Below are 25,522 nucleotides of genomic sequence, written 5' to 3'. Positions count from 1 at the left end.
GAGACTGCAAATGACTTGGAAGAGCAGCTCAAGGAACTGGATAGTGTTTTGAAACGAGGTTATAAGATACATGTCAACATAAGTAAACCAAGGATAACAGAATGTGGTCGAAATCAATCTGGCAATGCTACGGATTTAGATCATTAAATAAGACACTAAAAGCAGTAGATGAGTTTCAGCAGCAAAATAACTGACGATGGCTGCACTAAAGAGGTTATAAAATGGCAGGTTGGCAGCAGCAGAAAATGCGTTCCTGAAAAAGAGGAATGTGTTAAAGGGGAATATAAATTTGTTTTAGAAAATCTTTCCTGAAAGTGTTTCGTTCATCTGATAAGGGTGTGTCCTTGTATGAAAGTAAAATGTAGACGTTAAACATTTCACACTAGAGGATTATAGAAGGTGCTGAAGTGCACTGTGGAAGAATGCTGAAGATTATATAGAAAGACCGGATTATTAATGAGCAGACGCTGAATTGAACTGACTAAAAACACATTTACGACACAACCTGAATAAAAGGAGGGTTCTTCTGATAGGGAACGTGCTATAAATTTACCAACATAGACGTCAGGTTAAGAAGGGTGTAAGACAGGGATGTAGTCTTTCGCCGTTACTGTTCAATCTATACATCGAAGAAACGATGACGGAAATAACAGAAAGGTTCAAGAGTGGAAATAAAAGTCAAGGTGGAATGATGTTAATGATAGGATTCGCTGATGACATTGCTGTCATCAGTGAAAGTGAAGAAGAATTAAAGGATTTGCTGAATGGAATGAACAGCCGAATGAGTACAGAATATGGACTGAGCGTAAATCGACGAAAGACGGAAGTAATGAGAAGTAGCAGGAATGAGAACAGCGAGAAATTAAACATCACAATTAATTGTCACAAACCAATGACGGACGGAGCAAGGAGGATATTAAAAGCACACCAGCACTGGCGAAAAGGGCATTCATGACCAAGTGAAGTCTACTGGTATCAAACATGGGCCTTAATCCGAGGAAGAAATTTCTGAGAATGTACGTCTGGAGCACAGCATTGTATGGTAGCGAAACATCGAGTGTGGGAAAACCGGATTAGAAGAGAATGGAAGCATTTGAGAAGTGATGGTACAGAAGAATATTGAAAACTACGTGGACTGACAAGGTAAGCAATGATGAATATATGGAAAATACTGATAAAGGGAAGGGACATTACGGAATAACTTCCATGGTACTAAACGGAGCGGTAGAGGATAAAAACTATAGAGAGAAACTGAGATTGCAATACATCCAGCAGATAACTGAGACTTAGGTTACAAGTGTTGCTCCAAGATGAAGAGATTGCCACAGCAGAGGAATTCATGGCGAGGCGCATCAAACCAGTCAGAACACTAACTACTCGAAAGAACAAAAAAAAAAAAAAAAACGGAAAGGACTTCCCTCGAAAACCGATGTAAGTATTAGACATAGCATTAGACATAAGCGTTACATTAAAGCTGTAGAAACATATTTTTCCTAATTTGGGACACACTTCTCAACAATATTGGCAAATATTGATGTTGACAAATTTGGATTGCTTCCCACGAGTAATGTTATTCTTCAGAACTTAAGAAGAACAAACGTATCGAACAGTCCTAAACCATTCCCTATTACAGAATGTTCTCATTTGAATGCAATTATTGTATTATGTGTACACAAAAGAAGCCTGGAGATGAAAGACCTCAAAGGCACATACTAGAGAATTTGATACAAATATTTGCAACGAAGGAAGAATATAATCAGCTACTGAAAGAAGAACAGTCCCTTTCAGATGTATAAACAAGGCTTACAAATTATTTTAAACACATTATATGGAAAAAAACTGGATGTAACTGGGGGAGATACACTATACCAGTATTGTTGTAAATGCCAATGGAAAGTAGCCATATCTTGTTGTACTCTCAGAAAATGGTGGATCCAAGGACATTAAGCACATTAGAGTACACAAAAGAATTTTGTTTATAATCCTCCATCCTCATTTGGATCTGCTTAGAAGTTTGCAGTGTAGCTACGTACGGTCGTTCCTAACATTGTGCATCTATCAATAGAAAAGCGGTTACAGAATTTAAAGTTGTTGGAGTAACTACATTTAATGACCATTCATTTGCTAGAGGTTACAGAGTTTAAAGATGCGGAACAACTGCATTTAACTACCATTTATTTGCTAAACGGCTAAATTTAAAGTTATGTACGTAAATACCATTAGGACGTGGGGACGAACTGCCATCTTCCACCAAAAAGGATGTGTAATGTCTTAACATTATTAATATGCAGGAAATAAAGGACGAAATTAAAATTCTAGACACACTTGGCTAGAATAAGTGCTCTACAGCGTGTACACAAGTGAAGTGCCTGATTCTTGTGGTTTCCTCTTAACATGGAGCCTCGCTCTAGTCGTAGCATTTGTTGCACCTTGATCATTGTATTCGGGCATATACAACAGCTGCGTCCAGCCTCCGTTGGGAGAAGGGAGGACTCCGTCCCCGCCACTGCTATAGCCTGATAACTGGACTTTGGCACTGTTGTACCAGTTATAGACAAACTACGATTAGTTATGGACGAAAACTAGAAACAATTTAGACTCGGGAATAACATCGTTACATTTAATTATAGGCTCCATTCTGCCTTACACTAAGTGTGAACAAAGATCGAACCACAGTCGTCATGTTCTCGTCTACAACAAATAGTTCCGTATTTGTGATAGACAGTACAGACAATGTAAAAGTTGAAATAACATTGTGGCACTTAATATGAGGGCTGAACTATATTTACACCGTAAGCCACGTGTGTTTTGTAACGGCATAGAAGAATATTTTGGCACACAACACAGACAGTTTTTGGTATCTTTAAAATATTCTTTTTCTTTGGTACAAAGTTCTATCTATACTAGTCGTCTCGTGTACCTTACCGAAACTTCAGTCAGTAGTGCCAATAAGTACCCACGTGTCTACTTTCGTAGAATGATAATACAACCTAACTGGACATGGAAATAACATCACGATATGTAATTTCGTTATTCTTTGTATCTTGAACCAAGCAGGGGTGCAAAGATCAAATTTTAGCTGTCACCAAGTCTGGCAGAAAGAAAAAGTTGTTCGACACTAGGGTACATGTTGATTGGTTGTTTCGTTTTAATGACCTATAAAATACTGGACTGTGACTGGAAAAGCAAGATGTGTACCTTGGTTTAGAAGCACTCTGATCAGCCTATTTCCAAGAAAGAAGTGTAACTTAAGAAGGTAAAAGATAACTGGTTGATAAAATAGAGAGTGTTTAAAAAAAGAGCAAGGAGAGCTCCACCTACCAACCCAAGGGAGCCAATGGGTATAACTAATTTTATTTTATTTTGTTAAAAATTTTTACCTCATTAGATTTTTTCATTCATTTAAAGATTGGTATCTAGTACTTCTTAAATTTATTCACAGGTCTGATGATGGTTTTATAGAAAAAACCGAAACCGGTTACCCATTAAAACAGACATAACGTGATCAAGACTGAACTTTAACCTAAATATAACAATTGATCACTGTATTCCAAAAATGTTTACCAAAATTGTTTAAAAAAGAATATACGTATTACAAAGTATTATTTTGTCCAAACTACCGGTCGCTGCGCCTCGGCCTGGCTATTGGAGAAAGGAATACATAGTCTAATTTATTTTAATAACCGCTAGATGTCAGTTGTCTTCATTTTGCTAGGTAACCGTCATATGTTTAAAATGCCTGCTGCGCAGCAGAAATCATTTTGTGCTCTGTAGTTTGCGAACTGCAATTCCGTGATTACAGTGCAAAGACGTTTCAGGCTGAGGTACCAAATTAATCCTCCGAATGGGTGGAACATTCACAGATGGTATCGACAGCTTCTAGGTACAGGATGTGTATGTAATAGAAGGAGTACTGGACGCCCTCGTGCTCCTGAAGAAGATGTTGCACGAATTCAAACTGATTTCCATCATCTTCACTCTGTTCTCACATCTCTGACTGCAGCCCACTACGACGTGTTTGGCCTGCCACATCCATCAAAAACGTATCAGGCCAGTGACCCATATCAGCCTCGTTGCCACCCCCAGACTCATCAGCTACTAGCACTGCAGCTTCCGGCTGATATGCGAGAAGTCACGACCATGCCTCCCACTACACTGCCTGACCTCTCCAAACGCCACTCACTATCACCAACAATCTTGACTATCGCTCCACACTCTTCCATGCCCTGCACTGACCATCAGTGATGCACCAGTGGCTTCCTGGCTTCTGCACTGCAGCCACAGAGCTGGCCTCCAGGAGAAACTGATCGTGTCTTGATATCCCATCTTGTCTTGGACCGGTACTAACTGCATCTTGAATCCCACCGACCACACCCTCTGACCCAAGACTTGGGCCAGAGAAACGCTGACACAGACGGCTGCAAAGGCAGGTTGAACAACATGCCACAAATTTCAGGTTCACAGCACAACCCCAGTGGCCAACTGAATTATTTGTACCAACGTTCATTGCTCTTTTGACATGGATTCTATTAACATTCAAGCCCCGACACACACTTGTTGTGAAAGATCCATTCTTATAGCAGTTCACGTATTCATGATGTTGCATTTGTAAAACTCTGTGTCCTGTTGTAAATATTATTGCGTCTGTATGACTGGAACCTCCGTTGTGGCACTACCTCTAACGTGCAGGCGAGCAGTGCATACTACATGCCTGTCTTGTCTCCCTGGCTTCTGAAGTATCTCTCGTCGTCATCTGGTATGTCTAGAGAAACGCATTTTTCCGCCTCCACGCACATGGGGAGGCACAACACGGATCTAGGGTGGTCATCTGAGTACCTTTTTTCACATAAGCATTATCTTTTGTTTGCGTATGGATCCACAGCTGCGACATACTTTTAAAAGAATACATTGTGCATTATTGGCAGTATAATTTTCAGTTTACTTGCAGCTGGCCAATTTTGACTTATGTAGTCATTAAAATGGTGCAAGCTGTTCGAGATTCTGAAAAAAGTAGGGGTAAGCTATAGGGAGAGACGGGTCATATACAATATGTACAACAACCAAGGGGGAATAATAAGAGTGGACGATCAAGAACGAAGTGCTCGTATTAAGAAGGGTGTAAGACAAGTCTGTAGCCTTTCGTCCCTACTCTTCAATCTGTACATCGAGGAAGCAATGATGGAAATAAAAGAAAGGTTCAGGAGTGGAATTAAAATACAAGGTGAAAGGATATCAATGATACGATTCGCTGATGACATTGCTATCCTGAGTGAAAGTGAAGAAGAATTAAATGATCTGCTGAACGGAATGAACAGTCTAATGGTTTGAGAGTAAATCGGAGAAATACGAAGGTAATGAGAAGTAGTAGGTATGAGAACAGTGAGAAACTTAACATCAGGATTGATGGTCACGAAGTCAATGAAGTTAAGGAATTCTGCTACCTACGCAGTAAAATAACCAATGACGGACGGAGCAAGGAGAACATCAAAAGCAGAATAGTAATGGCAAAAAAGGCATTTCTGGCCAAGAGAAGTCTACTAATATCAAATACCGGCCTTAATTTGAGGAAGAAATTTCTGAGGATGTACGTCTGGAGTACAGCATTGCATGGTAGTGAAACATGGACTGTGGGAAAACCGGAACAGAATAGAATCGAAGCATTTGAGATGTGGTGCTATAGACGAATGTTGAAAATTAGGTGGACTGATAAGGTAAGGAAAGAGGAGGTTCTACGCAGAATCGGAGAGGAAAGGAATATGTGGAAAACACTGATAAGGAGAAGGGACAGGATGATAGGACATCTGCTAAGACATGAGGGAATGACTTCCATGGTACTAGAGGGAGCTGTAGAGGGCAAAAACTGTAGAGGAAGACAGAGATTGGAATACGTCAAGCAAATAATTGAGGACGTAGGTTGCAAGTACTACTCCGAAATGAAGAGGTTAGCACAGGAAAGGAATTCGTGGCGGGCTGCATCAAACCAGTCAGTAGACTGATGACCAAGAAAAAAAAAGTCACTAACAAGCAACAGTCAGGTAACAGCTCACATGTTGAACGATCTACAGATATTAACACGATGTGTACCAAATAGGAACGGAATTTTTCTAATACATGAGAGAGAACAACATAGAATATAACGCACATTTGTATTTGACATAATATCATTGAGAACTCATTTCATTACATATACACGACTGGTCATTAAAATTGCTACACCAAGAAGAAATGCATATGATAAACGGGTATTCATTGGACAAATATATTATACTAGAACTGACATGTGATTACATTTTCAAGCAATTTTGGTGCATAGATCCTGAGAAATCAGTACCCAGAACAACGGCCTTGATACGCCCGGGCATTGAGTCAAACAGAGCTTGGATGGCGTGTACAGGTACAGCTGCCTATGCAGCTTCAACACGATACCACAGTTCATCAAGAGTAGTGACTGCCGTATTGTGACAAGCCAGTTGCTCGGCCACCATTGACCACACGTTCTCAGTTGGTGACAGATGTGGAGAATGTGCTGGCCAGGGCAGCAGTCGAACATTTTCTGTATCCAGAAAGGCCCGTACAGGACCTGCAACATGCGGTCGTGCATTAGCCTGCTGAAATGTAATCTTTCGCAGGGATCGAATGAAGGGTAGAGCCACGGGTCGTAACAATCTTAAATGTAACGTCCACTGTTCAAAGTACCGTGAATGCGAACAAGAGGTGACCGAGACGCGTAACCAATGGCACCCCATACCATCACGCTTGGTGATACGCCAGTATGGCGATGACGAATACACACTTCCAATGTGCGTTCAGCGCGATGTCGCCAAACAGGAATGTGACCATCATGATGCTGTAAACAGAACCTGGATTCATCCGAAAAAATGACGTTTTGCCATTCGTGCACCCAGATTCGTCTTTGAGTACACCATCGCAGGCGCTCCTGCCTGTGATGCAGCGTCAGGGGTAACCACAGCCATTGTCTCCGAACTGATAGTCCATGCTGCTGCAAACGTCGTCGAACTGTTCGTGTAGATGCTTGTTGTCTTGCAAACGTCCCCATCTGTTGACTCAGGGATCGAGACGTGGCTGCACGATCCGTTACAGCCATGCGGATAAGATGCCTGTCATCTCGACTGCCAGTGATACGAGGCGGTTGGGATCCAGCACGACGTTCCGTATTACCCTCCTGAACCCACCTATTCCATATTCTGCGAACAGTCATTGGATCTCGACCAACGCGAGCAGCAATGTCGCGATACGATAAACCGCAATCGCGATAGGTTACAATCCGACCTTTATCAAAGTCGGAAACGTGATGGTACGCATTTCTCTTCCTTACACGAGGCATTACAACAACGTTTCACCAGGCAACGCCGGTCAACTGCTCTTTGTGTATGAGAAATCGGTTGGAAACTTTCCTCATGTCAGCACGTTGTAGGTGTCGCACACCGGCACCAACCTTGTGTGAATGCTCTGAAAAGCTAATGATTTGCGTATCATAGCATCTTCTTCCTGTCGGTTAAATTTCGCGTCTGTAGCACGTCATCTTCGTGGTGTAGCAATTTTAATGGCCATTAGTGTATGGACATCACCTTATTCTGTTGATATGCTGTGGTGATATGTGCTTGATAAAGACAAAAAAAAATGTGAACTGAAAATTGTACAGCTCACAATGATATATTTTTTTAAACACGCACTCTGCAACCAGATTCGCTGATTATTTTTGTTGGAATCATACAGGTATTGAGGAAAGCTCAGTATGGGAAGAGACTCAGATTGTCAGCCTCCAGACTGGCTGAACAGAGGATTCATCGCAGTCGCTCTGAAGCCAGAGTACAGTGGTAAATCCCCAATGGTGACTTCCATGAGTGTGGAAAACGCCAACAAGACACAGAGAGGCTATACGAGCAGACTGTACATAGTGACCGCGAAAATGGAAGTAGCAGCAGAGGCGAAAGTTCACGCATGGCATTTGATAGTGAAGTGCTCCATTGGGACGGGGATCGTGTCGGAGTTCAGCAGGCTCCAGCTGCTGTTCCCCAGAGAGACGCTGATGTTGACCAGCCTGGTGTCTGCCGTGCACGAGGCGCTGCGCCGCCTGCAGGCTGAGGCCGTGGGTCCGCGCTGCCTGCTGGCTGCCAGCTCGCCCGTCGACGTGCTGGTGATGGAGGACCTGTCGGCCGCGGGATACGGCCCCCCCGCCAGCCGGCTTCCTGGACCTGGAGCACTGCCGGCTGGTGCTGGACAGGCTGGCGCAGTGGCACGCCGCCTCCTGCACGCTGGATCTGGACCGCCCAGACTCCGGCGCCGACCACCTGCTGAGGCGAGACCCCATCTGGCAACCGCCTGTCGCCAGCCTGCTGCAGCCGTACCACAGAAAGCAGTTCCGCAGCATCGGGGTCGCGCTCGGGAACTTCCCTGACTGTTACAAGTATTCGGAGAAATACACGACAGACTCCGTGGAATGGGTGGACAAAATCGTGCATGCAGTCACTCGAAGTTGTGCTCAGAGCGATTTCAAAGTTCTTGTACATGCCGATGTATGGAATAAGAATATAATGGTTAAGTACCGTGATGGAAAGCCTGCCGACTTACGGTTTGTCGACTTCCAGGTGAGTATTCACACTACACTATTATGAATTATCCAATGAGGATATACACTACCTGATGAAAAGTACTGGGATACCTTTTAATGGATATTAATATAGGGGGTGTCCACTCTTCACGTTTATGACAGCTAGAACTGTGCTATGGACACTTTCAGTTAGATGTCTGAAAGTCTGCTAATAATAGCAGACCATTCTACCTCAAGAGGCGAAACCAGGCGAGGTAATAACAGGAAAGTTATTGTCGACCACCTATCGCCTCACAGATGCTGCTTTATGACGGAGTACATTGTCATGCTGATACAATCATCGTCTCTGAACTGTTCCTCCACTTTACGCAATACACAATGCTGTGAAACGTTTTCACATACTTCCGCAATTAGCGTTTTCTTAAGCAACCACACACCAACCACGAAAAACGCTCTCACACCGTACCACCACTTCCTCCATAATTCATTGTTGGCACCACATACGAAGGCTAGTAGAAATCCTTGGGTAACAGAAGAAATATTGAATTTAATTGATGAAAGGAGAAAATATAAAAATGCTGTAAATGAAGCAGGCAAAAAGCAATACAAACGTCTCAAAAATGAGATCGACAGGAAGTGCAAAATGGCTAAGCAGGGATGGCTAGAGGACAAATGTAAGGATGTAGAGGCTTATCTCACTAGGGGTAAGATAGATACTGCCTACAGGAAAATTATAGAGACCTTTAAAGAAAAGAGAACCAATTGTATGAATATCAAGAGCTCAGATGGAAACCCAGTTCTAAGCAAAGAAGGGAAAGCAGAAAGGTGGAAGGAGAACATAGAGGGTCTATACAAGGGCGATGGATTTTTGGACGATATTATGGAAATGGAAGAGGATGTAGATGAAGATGAAATGGGAGGTACGATACTGCGTGAAGAGTTTGACAGAGCACTGAAAGACCTGATTCGAAATAAGGCCCTGGGAGTAGACGAGTTTTGCTATTTCGGGAGCAAAATAACTGATGATGGTCGAAGTAGAGAGGATATAAAATATAGACTGGCAATGGCAAAAAAAGCGTTTCTGAAAAAGAGAAATTTGTTAACATCGAGTTCAGATTTAAGTGTCAGGAAGTTGTTTCTGAAAGTATTTGTATGGAGTTTAGCCATGTATGGAAGTGAAACATGGACGATAAATAGTTTGGACAAGAAGAGAATAGAAGCTTTCGAAATGTGGTGCTACAGAAGAATACTGAAGATTAGATGGGTAGATCACGTAACTAATGAGGAGGTATTGAATAGAATTGGGGAGAAGAGTTTGTGGCACAACTTGACGAGAAGAAGGGACCGGTTGGTAGGACATGTTCTGAGGCATCAAGGGATCACAAATTTAGCTTTTGAGGGCAGCGTGGACGGTAAAAATCGTAGAGGGAGACCAAGAGATGAATACACTAAGCAGATTCAGAAGGATGTAGGTTGCAGCAAGTACTGGGAGATGAAGAAGCTTGCACAGGATAGAGTAGTATGGAGAGCTGCATCAACCAGTCTCAGGACTGAAGACCACAACAACAACAACATGATGACAAGCAACCTTCTCCACGCATTCGCGAAACCCAAACAACTCTTCCATCGGATAGCCACAGCGTACAGAGTACAGTATGATTCGTCACTCCAAACCGCTCGTTACCAGTCATCCACTGTCCAGTTGCGTCGCTGTTTATACCGCCTCAAGCGTTGCGCTAAAATGTGTGGCCTATAAGAAGTTTCTCGACCGTTGTAGATATTGTTTTTAATTCCCTACGCACGGTCATTCTGCTACCTGAGCTACTGGTAGCACATTTGAACTCAAGAGTGATTCCTTCCGCTGATTTCATGCGATTTTGTACAACCACTCTCCGCAATCCTCGACGGTCCGTATCCGTCAGCACGTGAAATCTGCCTGGTCTTGGTTTAGCTGTGGCTGTTCCTTCAAGCTACGTCTTCAGAGCCACATCACCAGCAGTCGACGTGGGCAGTTTTAGAAGAGTTGGAATGTCCCTGATGGGTTTTTTACTCAGGTGACATCCAGTGGTTAGCCCAGTTCGGAGTCATTGTGTTCTCCTGACCAATTGCTGTCTCTGCCTCTCTACTGACAACACAATACTCCACGCCTGCCGGCCAGGGTTGCCGAGCGGTTCTAGGCGCTACAGTCTGGAACCGCGCGACCGCTACGGTCGCAGATTCGAATCCTGCCTCGGGCATGGATGTGTGTGGTGTCCTTAGATTAGTTAGGTTTAACTAGTTCTAAGTTGTAGGGGACTGATGACCTCAGATGTTAAGTCCCATAGTGCTCAGAGCCATTTGAGCCATTTTGAACTCCCCACGTGTTTTTACATTAGCTATCTGGCGTCTCGTGACGTCATCGAGTGGCCAATTCTGCATTACATATGGGTATCCAGACACTTTTGATCAGATAGTGTACTATTTGCTGGTTGATAAACCAAATACTTAATCATTCAAATTTATTAACAGGTAGTCTGGTAAATAGCTCATATTCTTACACGTCATCTATGTACCGTCTATTGCAATTATTCAGTATCATAAAAAAATGTTCAGGCTCTTACAAAAAAAAAAAAAATACGCATTAAAAAGGTCTGTATTGTCAAAACTATCGATCGCTGGGCCACGGATCAGTTATTTGAGCAACAAACTCGTACATTATTTAGATTATATTCATTTCCGTTAGTGATCGGTTGTCTTCTGTTTGCTTGGTTATCGTCATATGTTGCTAAAAGGCTACTCCACAGCAGAAATCACTTTGTGTTCTCGAATTTGTCAAGTGTAATTCCGTGGTTATAGTGTAAAGATATTTCGACCTGTGGTAGCAAACTCATCATCCGAATAGATGGAACACTAGCAGATGGTATCTACAGTTTTTAGACGCAGGGTGTGTACGTAAAGGAAAGAATCCTGGCCGCCTTCGTGTTTCCGTCGAAAGTGTTGCATGGGTTGCAACCGCTTCCCAACGTAATCCTACAAAGCACACTTGTCTTGCCAGTCGGGAGTTACAACTGCCTACAACTACAATTTCGCGTGTTTTGAAACTTCGGCTGGTTATGAAGAGTTGCAGAACCGGGTGCGTACTGCCGTAACATCCGTAATAATGGACATGCTTACCCCATTATGGGAGGAATTCGAGTATCGACGTAATGTTGTTCGTGTCGCTGATGAAGGACATATTGCACATCTGTAATCTAAACTTAAAGAGATCCGTAAGTATGCGTCCCAAGTCTCATAGTTCTAAATCTTACACATTGATAAATACATGTTTTTGAAGTACGTATGTTCTTTTTGAATGATCTTGTATCTTACTTCCGACAGCTGTCCAGCTGTCCAACAAACTGTATTTTATTTTGCATTTAGGAAATATGTGCAATTCAAATTTTCAGATTAAGTTCATATTTCTAAGGCAGACCTGCCTACGTTGTGGAGGTAGTTGAGGTAGTTGATGTACGCCCATGCGGTGGCGCTCGACTTGGAGATGGCTTGTTCGAGTCCTGCTGTCGGAGGAAATTTTTTTGTCGTCCGTTTCTGGTCGACAGAGAAGGCTTTCAAGAGAGATGTCATACGCTGCTGATCGCCAGACTATGCACAAGTGTCGTGGACTAAATTAGAAACCCCTCCGCAGTGTTTCGTGCAGCGAGGGCGAGCGGCAGTGTTGATCGTACTCCTTCCGCTCACTGAGGACGTCAAGCTCGGTCGTCTCCTTGGTGCTGTTCGATAAAAGTGAGTTTGTGCCAGCATCGGGTTTCTCTTCTCCTTTTTCTCACCGTCACACAACATAAACATGAGACCACACTTCATACACCTCTGTTACACTCACCTTTGTTCCACACATACAATTACACCACAACCCTTAACACGCCGTAAGAGAAAGGGACATTGTACATGGAGCAAGAAACCCCTTTCCGACATAATTACTGAACTTAAACCTCAGAGTCTCCTGGCCAACAACACTGCACGACTCTTGGTTTGCTTTATAATGAGTATCGTTCATTTGTCAGCTATTTTGGTACAACCAGAAGATTACAGAGAGACCGTGAAAACGCTCATATATTAAACTGACAAAGTGAGAGAAATTCTGTTGTTTTTTGCCTAGTCAGTTTGAGAGTTATCTTGCAGAGGATCACGGAATACAGAGTGTGGTAAAGCATCCGCTCATGCTCGACCTGCAATTTTTACTATCCATATGGTAAAGTTAAAACAACAGAAAGATAATACGAATCATGAAGAAAATGCTGTATCACTGTAAGTTTTGATTACTAGCAGCATTATCAACATCCAATAGCAATATTCACTTGCGATCTGAGTGTTCCGCATGATTCCTATAAAAAAAAGTCGCAAAACCCTTATAATGGCCACTGAGAGTTAAAGCAACTATCTTAAATAAAACTTGTTCATCTACAATGAAAATCTGAAACTTACCAAAGAATGTCTCAGTTCAAGATGCGTTACTGTCCCTCGTTTGTTTCTTGGTCACATTTGCTGTATAACATTGGCATACAGTTTCTTGGCTGAGAATACAACCATCCAAACGTATTCCGTATTCCAGTCACGAGATTACCATTTATCTGTCGTGAAACCATCTTACAACAGTATCCTGAATCAGTACTGACAATATTACACAAGAGTTGTCGATTGAGAGGCACCCACATGCCTTGCTCATACTGTGGCATCAAGCAGTCAGGCCTGCAAGACGAGTGGTCTGCCAAGCGTTACCGGGATCTCCGTTATTTTTAGGAGTAATCCAAACTTCAATAATTCTAAAACAAATAAAAAAACACTAATTGTACTCATGAAATTTTAAATAGTTCACCGTCCAAACACAGAGCAAGTAACCTGACATTCATAAATTGCGGGGTAAAAACCTTTACACAGCAAAGTCTAAATACAAAACAAAATCAACAAAAGAAAAAAATTGCGTACACTAGTTACATGTAGAATTCAGGCTCCATATCAATACACGCAATAAATAGTTACCAATAAGTACTTGAATCCACCAGTAGCTCTCGTATCTTACTCCACTGCTCATTTCTCTGTTGTCACACATTTAGATGACAAGAACTTGCATTTCGACTAGCCTTCGTTACACTTTAATGAGAAATATCACCACTGTGATAATGAAAATAAGTGGCTTCAGTCAACACACCAACAAGATCATTACTGTCCACGACATCAAAATGCATCAATTAATTCCGATATTTGTTGTGCAATGCAAACTCTTGTCCCCTGTGACAATCTTACTGACCAATGCAACAAGAGCCGCTACGTTAGTATTACGCCACTGGCTAATAATTAAAGCATCATTGTACCAAATATTCTAATAAACATGCTATGTGAACTTGATAACCCAGAACAAACAAACAAAAAAACACTAACTATTCTAAACACAAATGTTAATGAAATACAATTACACTTGCTGTCCCTTCAGGAGTGAAACATATAAAAAAAATTTACACAATTACAAGTACAAATACATTATTCCCTATCTTGCGAGTCACACGGAATCATTTCATTCTGTGATTTTCTTGGGGTCTAAAAAGTTGCTGACAGGTTCCCTAGAAACACTGTCTCGGTGTCAAAGCTCTCCCATGGTTACCCGGACGAAAGTCTTTAAGTCACTCAAATCGGCATTTTGAACACGCACTGAACAGTAAACTGTATCTCACGTTAAACACAAATGTCATAGACACACTCAGCGTACCATCCACACGAATCTGGTCGTCCAGAAATGGCCCTACAACTACTATTACCCACGGTTCTGTCCTTCCAGTTCATGGTGTAATTAAAAGTCGTAAGTTCCAACAAACAGCACTTATTCCTGCACCAATTAAAGAAATGTCTCCTACTACAATTGCAAATGTCAATGTCCCACTTTAGTTTCTTGCGTTCATACAACAATTAGTCACCAAACGACAACTGTCCTCTTTAAGCATACCAAGCGTCCCACATGCAATTCACAAAGCACACTTAATAAGTCACTGCCAAAAGTTTATGGATCCCACCATTCAGTGGTCAAGACAAAACAAAACGATCGTCCTGTCCGCTAAAGACAAAATCTTTTCCACTACTCACAACGTGGAAACACCAGTCCTTCACTTTCCACCTTATGGAGATGTAACGAGCAGTCATCTTGTTTCACGGCTCCACAGTCCAGTACTAGTTAACAGTTGCTGGTAACAAATGCCCGCCGGGCTCTGCCGCGCGTCGTCCATTCTGCCGTGGGACCGCTGCGCGCGCCGTTGAGCAGAAGAAACCACCCGCTGTTGCCTCCGCGGGATACTATCCCCAGTCGTAAGGGTGGCGGAACTTATGAATTGCCAGTGGTACGTGCATGTCGCCCCAGGCCATTGACCTGCTGTAGCGGGCGCGTGGAGTGTACCCCGACCAGCAGTGGAGTGGGGAGTGCCGGGGCTCTTTCGCCCGTCGCCATGGCGACGTCAGCTCGGCCCACTAGCGGTATGGGCGTTACGACACCCAATCAGTCAGACCCTTCCGTGCATCTCGCAACATTACAGACAAAAGGATATTCTTACAGTATTTAAATACTCATTGATTACATGTATGATCTATTAGATATATTGGTAATAAAAGAATCTTTGTTCTAAAAATATAAAATCATACCCCCTAGTTTTCTACACATACAACATCAACATTTATCCCCTTTCTATATACAGCCCACACTTGTGCTATTCATTGTACCTGTCGTCCCTCATACAAAACATGAAAGTGTAAAAAAAAAAAAAAAAAAAAAGGAGTAATAAGCAATCTATACTGCTCATAATTACAATATCAAATAGTAGGCTACTCTAACATCCTATCACAGTGAAAATATTAGAAACTGTTGATTCTAATACTACAATATACAATGAACTTTTGTGCTTCTGACAGACTTAAATTAATACCCCTTTAAAGTGTTCTAACAAAAAAATAAGAAATAATCTACACAGCTCACAATTACCTGCCACATGTTGTTAAATAGTAAACTACTTTAACATCCTAACACAACAAACATTTTAGAAACTGATGACTCTAAATCTACAACATACAATGCACCTTTGTGCTTGTGACAGACTGAAATTAGTATCTCTTTATATACTTTACATTTTATTATATATAACAACATTTCTAGGACATGTATGAACCATCCACTTGATGTCAGATCCTGACCTGCCATCGAGGTTCATCCAAATCAAACAATACACAATAATGTTTTAGTTACAGATCGGTAGCATCCCCTTCACAGCAGTGTGCGCATTGATCACACTACTTTACGACTCTCACTCACCAGACATCACATTTTCCTTCTCATTCAATCCATTAATACACCAACAGAATAGGTCTAGAAGTCAGCTAACCTTAACACCACCACACTCACGACAACATACCATACCTTTGCTCCCTTATACCCATAACACCACCACACTCACGACAACATACCGTACCTTTCCTCCCTTATACTCAACCACATAACACATGAAGCTGTTTCGGAGATAGCTTTCCAGTCTCCGAATTCGTCCTTTCACTCTGGCACCTCTCTCCATCGGCTTACCTCTGCATTCACTTTACCGATTATTCATCCTGCTAAATATCACTTAGAATTGCGACATTTCATCTAAGAACAAAAAATACACAAATTATTCATCCTGCAAAATAACTGTACACATTCTTGGTACCGTTTTGATTAGTTATACTGGTACCAGGCTTCAACATCAACAACAACAAAAAATATTATTTTTGCCAAATCGCAAATGTTATGCTAAGAATTAGATCTACACTTATATTACATCTTACGTCAGTATTCCACAACGTTCACCACCTGGGTCTCATACTCCCTTTATGTCCTTTCACATTGTGCAGTTGTCCTCATCTCTTCATTCGTATTTCGGCTCTCTGACCGTCCATTACTCCATCATTTCCTCGTCTTCCTTCGCCATTGGCATCAATCTCTATTGCAGCATACACAGGCCTCTCTGTAACATACATCTAAGACATCTCCACATTATTAGTTCTACTCACCTTTATTTACCACTGTTTCATCACGTCGAATCTCTCTTTATTAATCACACTGCTCCATGTCACTTCTCTCCTTATATATATATCACCTTTATCCACTACTATTTATCACGTCGCTTCTCTATCTACCATCTTTATCCACTCATTAATCATCACGTCGTTTCTGCTTGATCCTTATTCATATGACAAAAAAAATACGTACATACACCACTCTGTCGACTCCTGTTCATGACTCATTCGACCAGTCTATTCCGTCATACTTCCTGACATCCCGCCTGAAAATTCTTATGTTCGATTTTGACCCTGCACAACGTTACACACCACAAATAAATACACTGACTATCTACCATAACTTGCCTACTTTCGATCTATCCTTAACTTTTCCATAATTTGATGTTAGAAATGTGATGAAGCCCACGAGATTGTTTTCCCTTGATCGTCTCAATCAGTACAGCATTTTCCTGGACAATTCGCCTCACTCTGAATGGTCCACTATACACCGTAAAGAATTTGCTAGTTCTAAGCCTACATGAAAATTAAATGTGTGCAGAGAATATACAAGCTGGGAGAAATGGGCAGCCCAAGTGTTAGAAACTTAGGTGCTAGTGGCCTCTTTCACTAACACCAGATTCCGAACAACCATACACAGCACTTCATTATGACTGTCACAACGACAATGGCATACTATAGATCAGATGGCATCTAATTTAAAAACTTCGATCACAATGTTTACTTTTTACATTACGTGTTAAGTACCTGCAATAGTCAAATCGCACTAGTTATACTGGACTCCTTGGCATTATTACATAACATTTTAGCAACTGGTTTCTTTGAAGAAACAGTTCTTTTACTTTAGTGTTCGAAATAAAAATTTGCAACTTTTGCTCTGAGAGACCAGCCTAACAGATGCCATTACTGGTGTTTTATTCTCTGGTCAGAAGTATGGTATTTGCATTCCTACATATTAGTAGAGTATGGCTGTTACATAGACAATTTTCAGTGCCAGCTTCATGTGTTTTAAGGCAAGATGCTAAGGGCTGATATGTTGGATTAGTTTCTCCGATTCTTCAATCCATTATGACAAGAATGAAATGCCAGGATTCCATGCTCTCCTGCCATTCTGATAGTTTCTGCCGTTCCTCTCCTCGACTCTGTCTGACCTATGAGTCGTTTCGCCGTTCACAATGTTTCACTCATTACCCAGTTCCTGTAACAAGTGTTGAAATGACGCGGAATCGTCTAAGCCTCTGCCTGCTATCACTATATCTCTGCGCAATTTCACTGGCAACTTCGCTCTACAGATCCTAATGAGCTCCCCAGGTTCGTATGTCACATCCAAATACCTATTTCGCCTCAGCATTTCCTGATAGCACGCCACCGGATCTCTTATACCACCTTCGTTACAATTTGGCATCATCAATATGCTTTGCTTAACCTGGTCCTGCTTACTTTTCGACCAGAATTCATTTAAATAGCTGCTACAGTCTTTAATATCTTCCTGCATTTTCGCTCTAGCCTCGTCCCTCAAATGGTTACACACAAACTTCATTTTGAGGGGCAGTCCCCACGATGAAGGTAATGAATCTTGAAATTGAAACAGCCTTGGACTACACCCAGTTGGGTTTGCCACCTGTTTTATCCGACACAACCGTTCTTCTAACTCTCTGAGTTCGTCTTCCGCTTTCTGCCTATTTTCGTTTTTTGAATTTATCTCACTCTCCCTCTGCAATCTACCTGGTGGTGTGTCACCTTCGCTACTGCACGCTAATTGCAACTGTGCTAGTTCTTCCCTATGTTTCCTACTTATTTCTAATTGCACCTCTTTAAGTTGTAATAGTGATTGTATCTCCCCCTGGTTGGCATAAACCTCTCGCTGCGTACTGTCAGAGCCTGTCTCGCCTCTTATACTGAGCTTTTCTACATCTGCACTAGTCGTATTCATTCTGACCACTACCTCTTTGATTTGCTCATCCGGCAACACGTCCCTACGTTCAGTAGTATCACTCTCTATTGCAAATACTTGTACCTCCAAATTATTAGCTTTTTCTTTCACGGTGTCACATACTTGCTTCAACGCACCCAGTTTCTTCTCCCCCTCATCTAGCCGATTATTAACTGCGGGCAGACGCTCATCGATAACTGTGTGTAGCTTCGTCATTGACTCTTCATTTCCCTTATCCATTGCCTCCAGTCTTTCCTTATTTGCTTCCAATCTTTCCTTCACTATCTTATCCATCGCGTCCAATATTTCCTTAGTTGCTTCAAATCTTTCCTTATTCTCCCTATCTCTCTCCTTATTCTCCCTATCTCTCTCCTTATTATCTCTATTCATCGCTTCTAATCTTTCCTTATTATCTTTATTCATCGCTTCTAATCTTTCCTTATTATCTTTATTCATCGCTTCCAATCTTTCCTTATTATCTCTATCCATCCTCTGTAAAAACTGCAGTAGCACACTGTCATTTGCTACTATCGGTGCGCTCACATTGTTTGCCTGAGAAACCGTCGCTTCGCTAAGGGTAGCTGCACTTTCACTGCATACCTGACCTAGTCCCGGCTCGCCCGTGTCGTTGGGAAAAGCCCCCGATTGTGAACAAAGCCCGCCGCATAAAGGATCACCTAGCCGCGGTCCGCTGAACAATTCAGCCCCTTCTGAGTGTTTGCCGTCCCCGCTCATTAACCCATGGTCAACAGCTACTTCCTGCTGCACTGCTACGTTCACCCCAGAATCGCTATTCTCCATGGTGGCTACCCTTTTCGACTGCGACCTAGTTACTACGGACATTACGCAAAAAAAATTATACCACTATCTTCCAGCCTTGTACGATATAGCAATTAATTACATAAAAAAAATAAAAGATCCTCACCAATCCAGAAAGAAATTGCAAACAGAAAAAAATTTTACTTCCTATCGCTATCACAATACATTCCATTAAAAAAAATCTTAACAGCAAACCCTAACAGCAAAATATCCTGGCAAAAAAATATCCTGGCAGGGTCGAAATTATGAGAGGCACCCACATGCCTTGCTCAGACTGTGGCATCAAGCAGTCAGGCCTGCAAGATGAGTGGTCTGCCAAGCGAGTGGATTCATTCTTATTTATCGAGTAGCATGAACTCTAGCACTCACACTAAGTTATCCTCCCATATGATCAATACGCAACGGAAACATGCATCTGACTATCAGTAATTTACAGAACTCTGACTGTACACTACGCACTGGCAATACCACATTTTCTATCTTTTCTATTTAACGGCTTTTGTCAACACGTGGCCACCGCACTGAATATGAATGGCGCACACATTATAAATTTGGGACATTATGACAACACACAATTCGAAGGAAAAGTCTACCAATCTTTTTCTTTTCACTGTCTTATTTATTCCGATAAATTCTCTAACCTAAACACACAAATTCTATGACTTACAACAATAACACATGAGAAATTCCGCCCAGTGGGCATGGCTTAACATTGGTGAATCTCTATATTATGGTCTCGTAATTATTTCACGCTACAGTGCACTTTCTGGACAGGATGGTGGATCTTTTATTATTTCTCACACATCGACTCTCCCAATCATCATCACGAAACTTTGTTCCAGACCGAGCGGTACAGAAGGAACAAGCACAGCCCACTAATCTTTTGAAACCACCATGCTACTCTCCCATGCAAACCACACATGCTTAAATTACATGACATACACTACACTACAACATGAAATACTACACAGAGAATGGTCACAACATTATCACTTTCAGCTTTCCCACTTCAATTAATATTTATCCCAGTTTCACACGACACTGCCCCACTTCGTAATTCTACTTTCCTACTATGAACTCTGGAGATATATGCACGTCTTCCTGTGCAATGCAAGCCAAGTGGCGTTGCTGGATAGACGGCCGACTCACCTTGATTCTCTCTCAGAGTTTACATCTAGCGTCACATGGAATCATATCACGCAAAGTAACATTAAGAACATATTCATCACACACGCGAGTCCTCAACTGATACCATGGACGAGTACTTCTCTTTATCCTTTGTCTCATACACAGATTGAGACTCACACTGTACTCACCACGTGGAAGTACTCGTCTCTAATTTCAAGTCCTGCACACGCCATTTCTTAAATATTTGAACTTATGGTACACACGCTATTTCTTAAATATTTCAACTTATTGTACACACGCTAGTAATTCAGCTTAACTTAAGCACACGGAAGTATTTCAACTTATTGCTACACGTGGTTTCATTGTGACCGTTGGTCACTTCTGAAGATTACTACAATCCCATTAATATTACCCGCCTGACATTTAATTCTCCCCACAAAAGTTCCTGAAATAGAGAAATTAATATTTCAAACTACTCTTAAATATTCCACATGCATACCATGTCTCCACTCTTTCGTCATTACAGAGCACAACTAAAACAGGTCTTACCAGCACAAGATCCAGTGGCAGAGTGCTGAAACATGGCCGTTCTTGAGGTTCTCTCCCACCTCTGTCGAAATGGGGGAGCACCTTTCTATCGCATTGGTCAGCCACATTTCAGGTGCTCAAAGCTCAGGCAAATTTCATCTCTTTGGTCGCACCAAAGGTGGCCAAAGGATCGACTCAAAGATGATCATATATTCACATTCACTATCTGTGGTTAGCAGATGACCATACATTCATTCATTTCACAGATCTCACCAAACTGGATGTAGGGATTTACTTTGTGGGAGTGCACATGTGATCAATTAAATAAATAAATTGTCATTCTTTCCCACACTGGTATCCGGCTTCGCTGTATTAATTGAAATTGAGTTATTTTACAAAAAAAAATGTGTTCTTCTGACAAAAATAATGAAGTATGTTGTACCTATTTTCATTGTCGGGCGATACTGTACCCATTCACGATTACGTGATTTATTTACTATAACGTGTTTCGGGACTACATTATCCGATCATGAGAAGCTTTAAGAGAAGGAAAGACATATCATAGCAATACTACACACACCGTACTAACAACCATATAAAGTATCTACATTGCTCTGTAGTATTTCATACCATGAAGTTACTAAATCATTAGACACTTTCAAAACTAGAAAGCCAGCAGCACTGTCAAACGTACTTGAACATTTCATGTCGGCGCAAAACACTCTCAGGGTGCTCAGTTACTAGCTAAAGGCAGTTACCCTCACCAACCAAACATATCATGTCACGTATACATCCCATCCAATAGCTATGCCACTTACGGTAAAATCTTTGAATGTTTATGTGGTGTGCGTACTGTAAGACCTTCGGAACACATACCATCAGATTATTTGACTTGTCGCTCTAACGAAGTAGATGAGTGTCAGCAATATGTCTCGTGGACTTCTCGTGGCGTGTTTATCTTCTGGCGTTAGGTCAGACGATAGAAATGCCACTTGCATGCTTAGAGTGGCAGATTGATGGTGACCAACTTTAAACAGAACTTGATTAATTTTCACACACATTTATTAAAATAATTAAAAGCATAGACATTACATAACTTGATTCTGGATGCTGTTTACAATTGACAATCTGAAGTTCCTTTGGTCTTGGTATGTTAATCTTATTCTCACATATCTCTGATACTTGACAAAGTGTCTATACATTTATCTTCATGGCTATGTACAGGAATATGGTAATCTTATTAGGTGTAGACTGATACTTGACTATAGACTGGTACAGACAAATGCAGACTAATGCAGACTGGTGCAGACAAATGCAGACTGACTAATCGGAGGTCTGTACACTCGTTATAATACCTCGCGCGTTCTGTTATCACTGCGCGAGTGTGATCCGTGAGGAGAAAAGGTTCTACATTAGCAGCAATCACATTGGCTGCGTTACATATTAATACGCGGATTGGCGGAAGCAGAATTTGGTCTGTCTCTAAGGCAGCGCCCTCTTGTAGTGCGGAGACGGACCAGCGCTGCGCCTGCGCTGTTGTGCTTAGCGGGGCGCGCTCTAGTGGGAAAGTTGTGTACGCGCTGACTATGCGGAACTATGTACACAACAGTTTATATGTGATAACCTAGGAAATAAACAAAATAAAAAAACAATAATGCACCTTTGTCCAATACTGCGTAACATCTGTACACAATAACCAACGGGAAACATTAACCATCAACGATCACTAAATGGATTGTGTTGGTGGCTGCTTCTCAACGACGACGTCGCTAAAATGGACCAAGAAGTGCCCCTTCCACATCATTGTCTTCGATTTACATATTCACGTATCCTACTCTTGACGCACAAAAAAGCAAAAAAAATCTCTATATTTGACAACGACCACCATTTTTATTCGATATGCAATACATTCATGCTCTCCGTTATGCTTCACAAACAATGCTGCTAAAGATGTTTTGACAGGACCAAAGAACCATTCTCTATATTACTATGCTTTTTAAATATTGTTTCCTGGAATCTGATATATAAATTTCCAAAGATTTTACGCTGGACGCTAACATAGTTGAGAGTTGGAATATATACCTTACCTGATAGTATAATCTGCTATCAGTGAGGGCAGTTGCCTTTAATTCATAATTTAGCTTCAGAGAGTGTTACATACCTGTCGACTTAAGATGTTCATGAAAATGTTTTATATATTTGGCAATACGTATTTGCTGCTGGCATTTTACTTTTGATGATGCCTAATGGCACAGTAGCTTTAATGTGTTTAATACTAAAGGGCAATGTAGATAGATTTACGTTTGAGGTGCCGTGGGACTTTGTGTTGGCCACCTTTAAATGTTATGGTAACGTTGTCAGTCACGTTGCTGATACATGGAAGACGTTAGGAATCTACCATGTGTTCAATGGCGTTCATCAGATAAAACTGAACTTAGGAAATATGTGCGTTATTACCTGGTTATTGCCAGCTACAGGGCTTTCATCACTTATGATGGCCAGATGCGCAGTTGTTCAAGTTGTGGTAATGTAGGTCATGTTGGTTCTGAACGTCTTCGATGTAGACTGGTTCAGACGCTAATTGGAGACGTCACTCTCCCAGCGACACTCACTGTGTTAGCTCTATCTTAAACATCCATGGTGGGGCTGCCCCCCGTGGGCCCTCTGAATCAGTCGGCACCAGCGTCATCTACTCTCGATGCCTCGATGAACGTTTTGCCTATCTCTCTTACACTGCCGCCAGAGGCAGTACCAATGGAGGATGGCCGTCAGAGGCGCCATACATCCGTCCCGACCCCATGGATATTAATCATAGAGCTGTACCGACTTCCACTTTTCTGCCACCTGGTCACATGTCGACAGCCGTCCACTTTCCGACACAGAAGAACATGTTAAGAATAAACAGTCGCCGGAAGAGCTCCACGCCACTTGTCATTACTGGCTCTGTTCGATGTGTGCGCAGGATGACGATCCTTATACTGATGATGCACTGTCCTCCAATGTCTTGTCACCAGAGGGCGTTATGTCTCTCCCTCACTCCATCTCTGGTCAGCATCCACCTACAAACACGACCTTTCCCTGTCTCCTTCTGATGGTGTTTCCCCTCTTACTGTGTTTGACTCTGTGGGTGCACCTCTGGTAGTGTTCCATTGAAATGGCCCAGTGAGACGTCTGTCTCCTGGGTGAAAGACATTGATACTGAGGATTGGTGTTCTGGAGGTGTGCAGAACGATGGAACCCCATTTGAGGGGTCCACTCTCTCTTTGTTACAGTTATATGCCCTTCCACAGGAGCCTATCAAGGAGCACTATGCTTCCTCTATGTTTATATAACCCATCCTCCTTGCAATGAGAGATTTTTAATCATCACATAACCATGGTCAATGTCAATACCACTGTATTACTGTCTGAAACGCTGCTTAATACAGACATTGACGTTGCCCTCCTTCAGGAGGTGCATGTTGAACTTTGTGGTGTTCTCATGGCTTTACAGCACACATCTCCCACGCTTCCCCAACTGGTAGTGGGGTAGCGATTATCTTACGTGATGGTATCGTCGTTGATGCAGTTGCCTATCTTCTGGATGCTAGAGGTATGGCTCCCAGGATCATCGACATCTATGTGCTATCTTCTTCAGGTCTCTGCTGCGAATGTATCACTTTCTGCTCCGAGGTGGCCACTTCATCACCACCCTGGCGCCCAAAGACCAACTGTCATGTCACTCACTGTGTGCGTAACACTAGCTGCAATATCCAACACCTCAACCTTGTGGACTCTTGAGTGCATGCCCACGGTGATCGTCTGGGGTTTATGCATTTCACTACCCGTTCTTCCAGTAGCCTCGATCGTGTTTGCATCTCCCACGATATTTTCGGTCGGGTGCAGGCTGCTGAATTCTGCCCTGTTGCATTCTCTGACCATGACGCCTTTATCTGTGTCATCAATCTCTGACGCCAAAGGGTGTGGCGCGACCAGGGACCTTAGGAACTGAACATGAACCATCTTATTTCACTCGAATCCTGGCAGCTCGACAAGACCACATGGACAGCCTGCTGTTGACGCTGCGATGCATATCAGTCTGCCCTTTCAGAGTGGGTCCTCTGTGCAAAGCCTGCCCATCACAAGGCTTTGGTTACTTCTGGAAGGTAGCTCCCGGCGTGGTGGCAGTGAACCTAGGACTTGTACTTCACCATTCCATGGGAATATACTATGATGCCGTATTCGCCAGAGCATCAGGTGATGGTGAATCACGCCAAGGCATAGATCACTGTCCTCTCTCGATATCACCTTGAAGGACTTATGGTCAGACAGTGTATACATAAAAAGTTAGCGCAGGAGCGACCATCTATGTACCACACAATAGTGGAATGGCACCACCATCAGAGTAGTTTGACTAAGATACAACTGATGATGGATGGGACTTAGATACTCAATGCACATTATGATACATTGTACTCCATGCAATGTCACACCCTGCCACCA

General features: G+C 42.3%; 1 protein-coding gene across 1 annotated transcript in view; it reads left to right on the top strand.

Annotated features, from left to right (window-relative positions):
* Positions 1 to 7,930: 7,930 nt before the first annotated feature.
* Positions 7,931 to 25,522, top strand: part of LOC124594294 — a 40,379-nt gene continuing 22,787 nt past the window's right edge. The window contains exons 1-2 of the mRNA XM_047132657.1: positions 7,931 to 8,172; positions 8,246 to 8,609. Coding sequence (XP_046988613.1) covers positions 7,931 to 8,172; positions 8,246 to 8,609 — 606 coding nt within the window. The remainder of the gene's footprint in view (positions 8,173 to 8,245; positions 8,610 to 25,522) is intronic.

This window comes from Schistocerca americana, chromosome 2 (assembly GCF_021461395.2).
Source record: "Schistocerca americana isolate TAMUIC-IGC-003095 chromosome 2, iqSchAmer2.1, whole genome shotgun sequence".
NCBI classification, from domain to species: domain Eukaryota; kingdom Metazoa; phylum Arthropoda; class Insecta; order Orthoptera; family Acrididae; genus Schistocerca; species Schistocerca americana.
The sequence above is the reverse complement of the archived record's forward strand: the minus strand, read 5'-3'. Positions and strand labels throughout refer to the sequence as shown.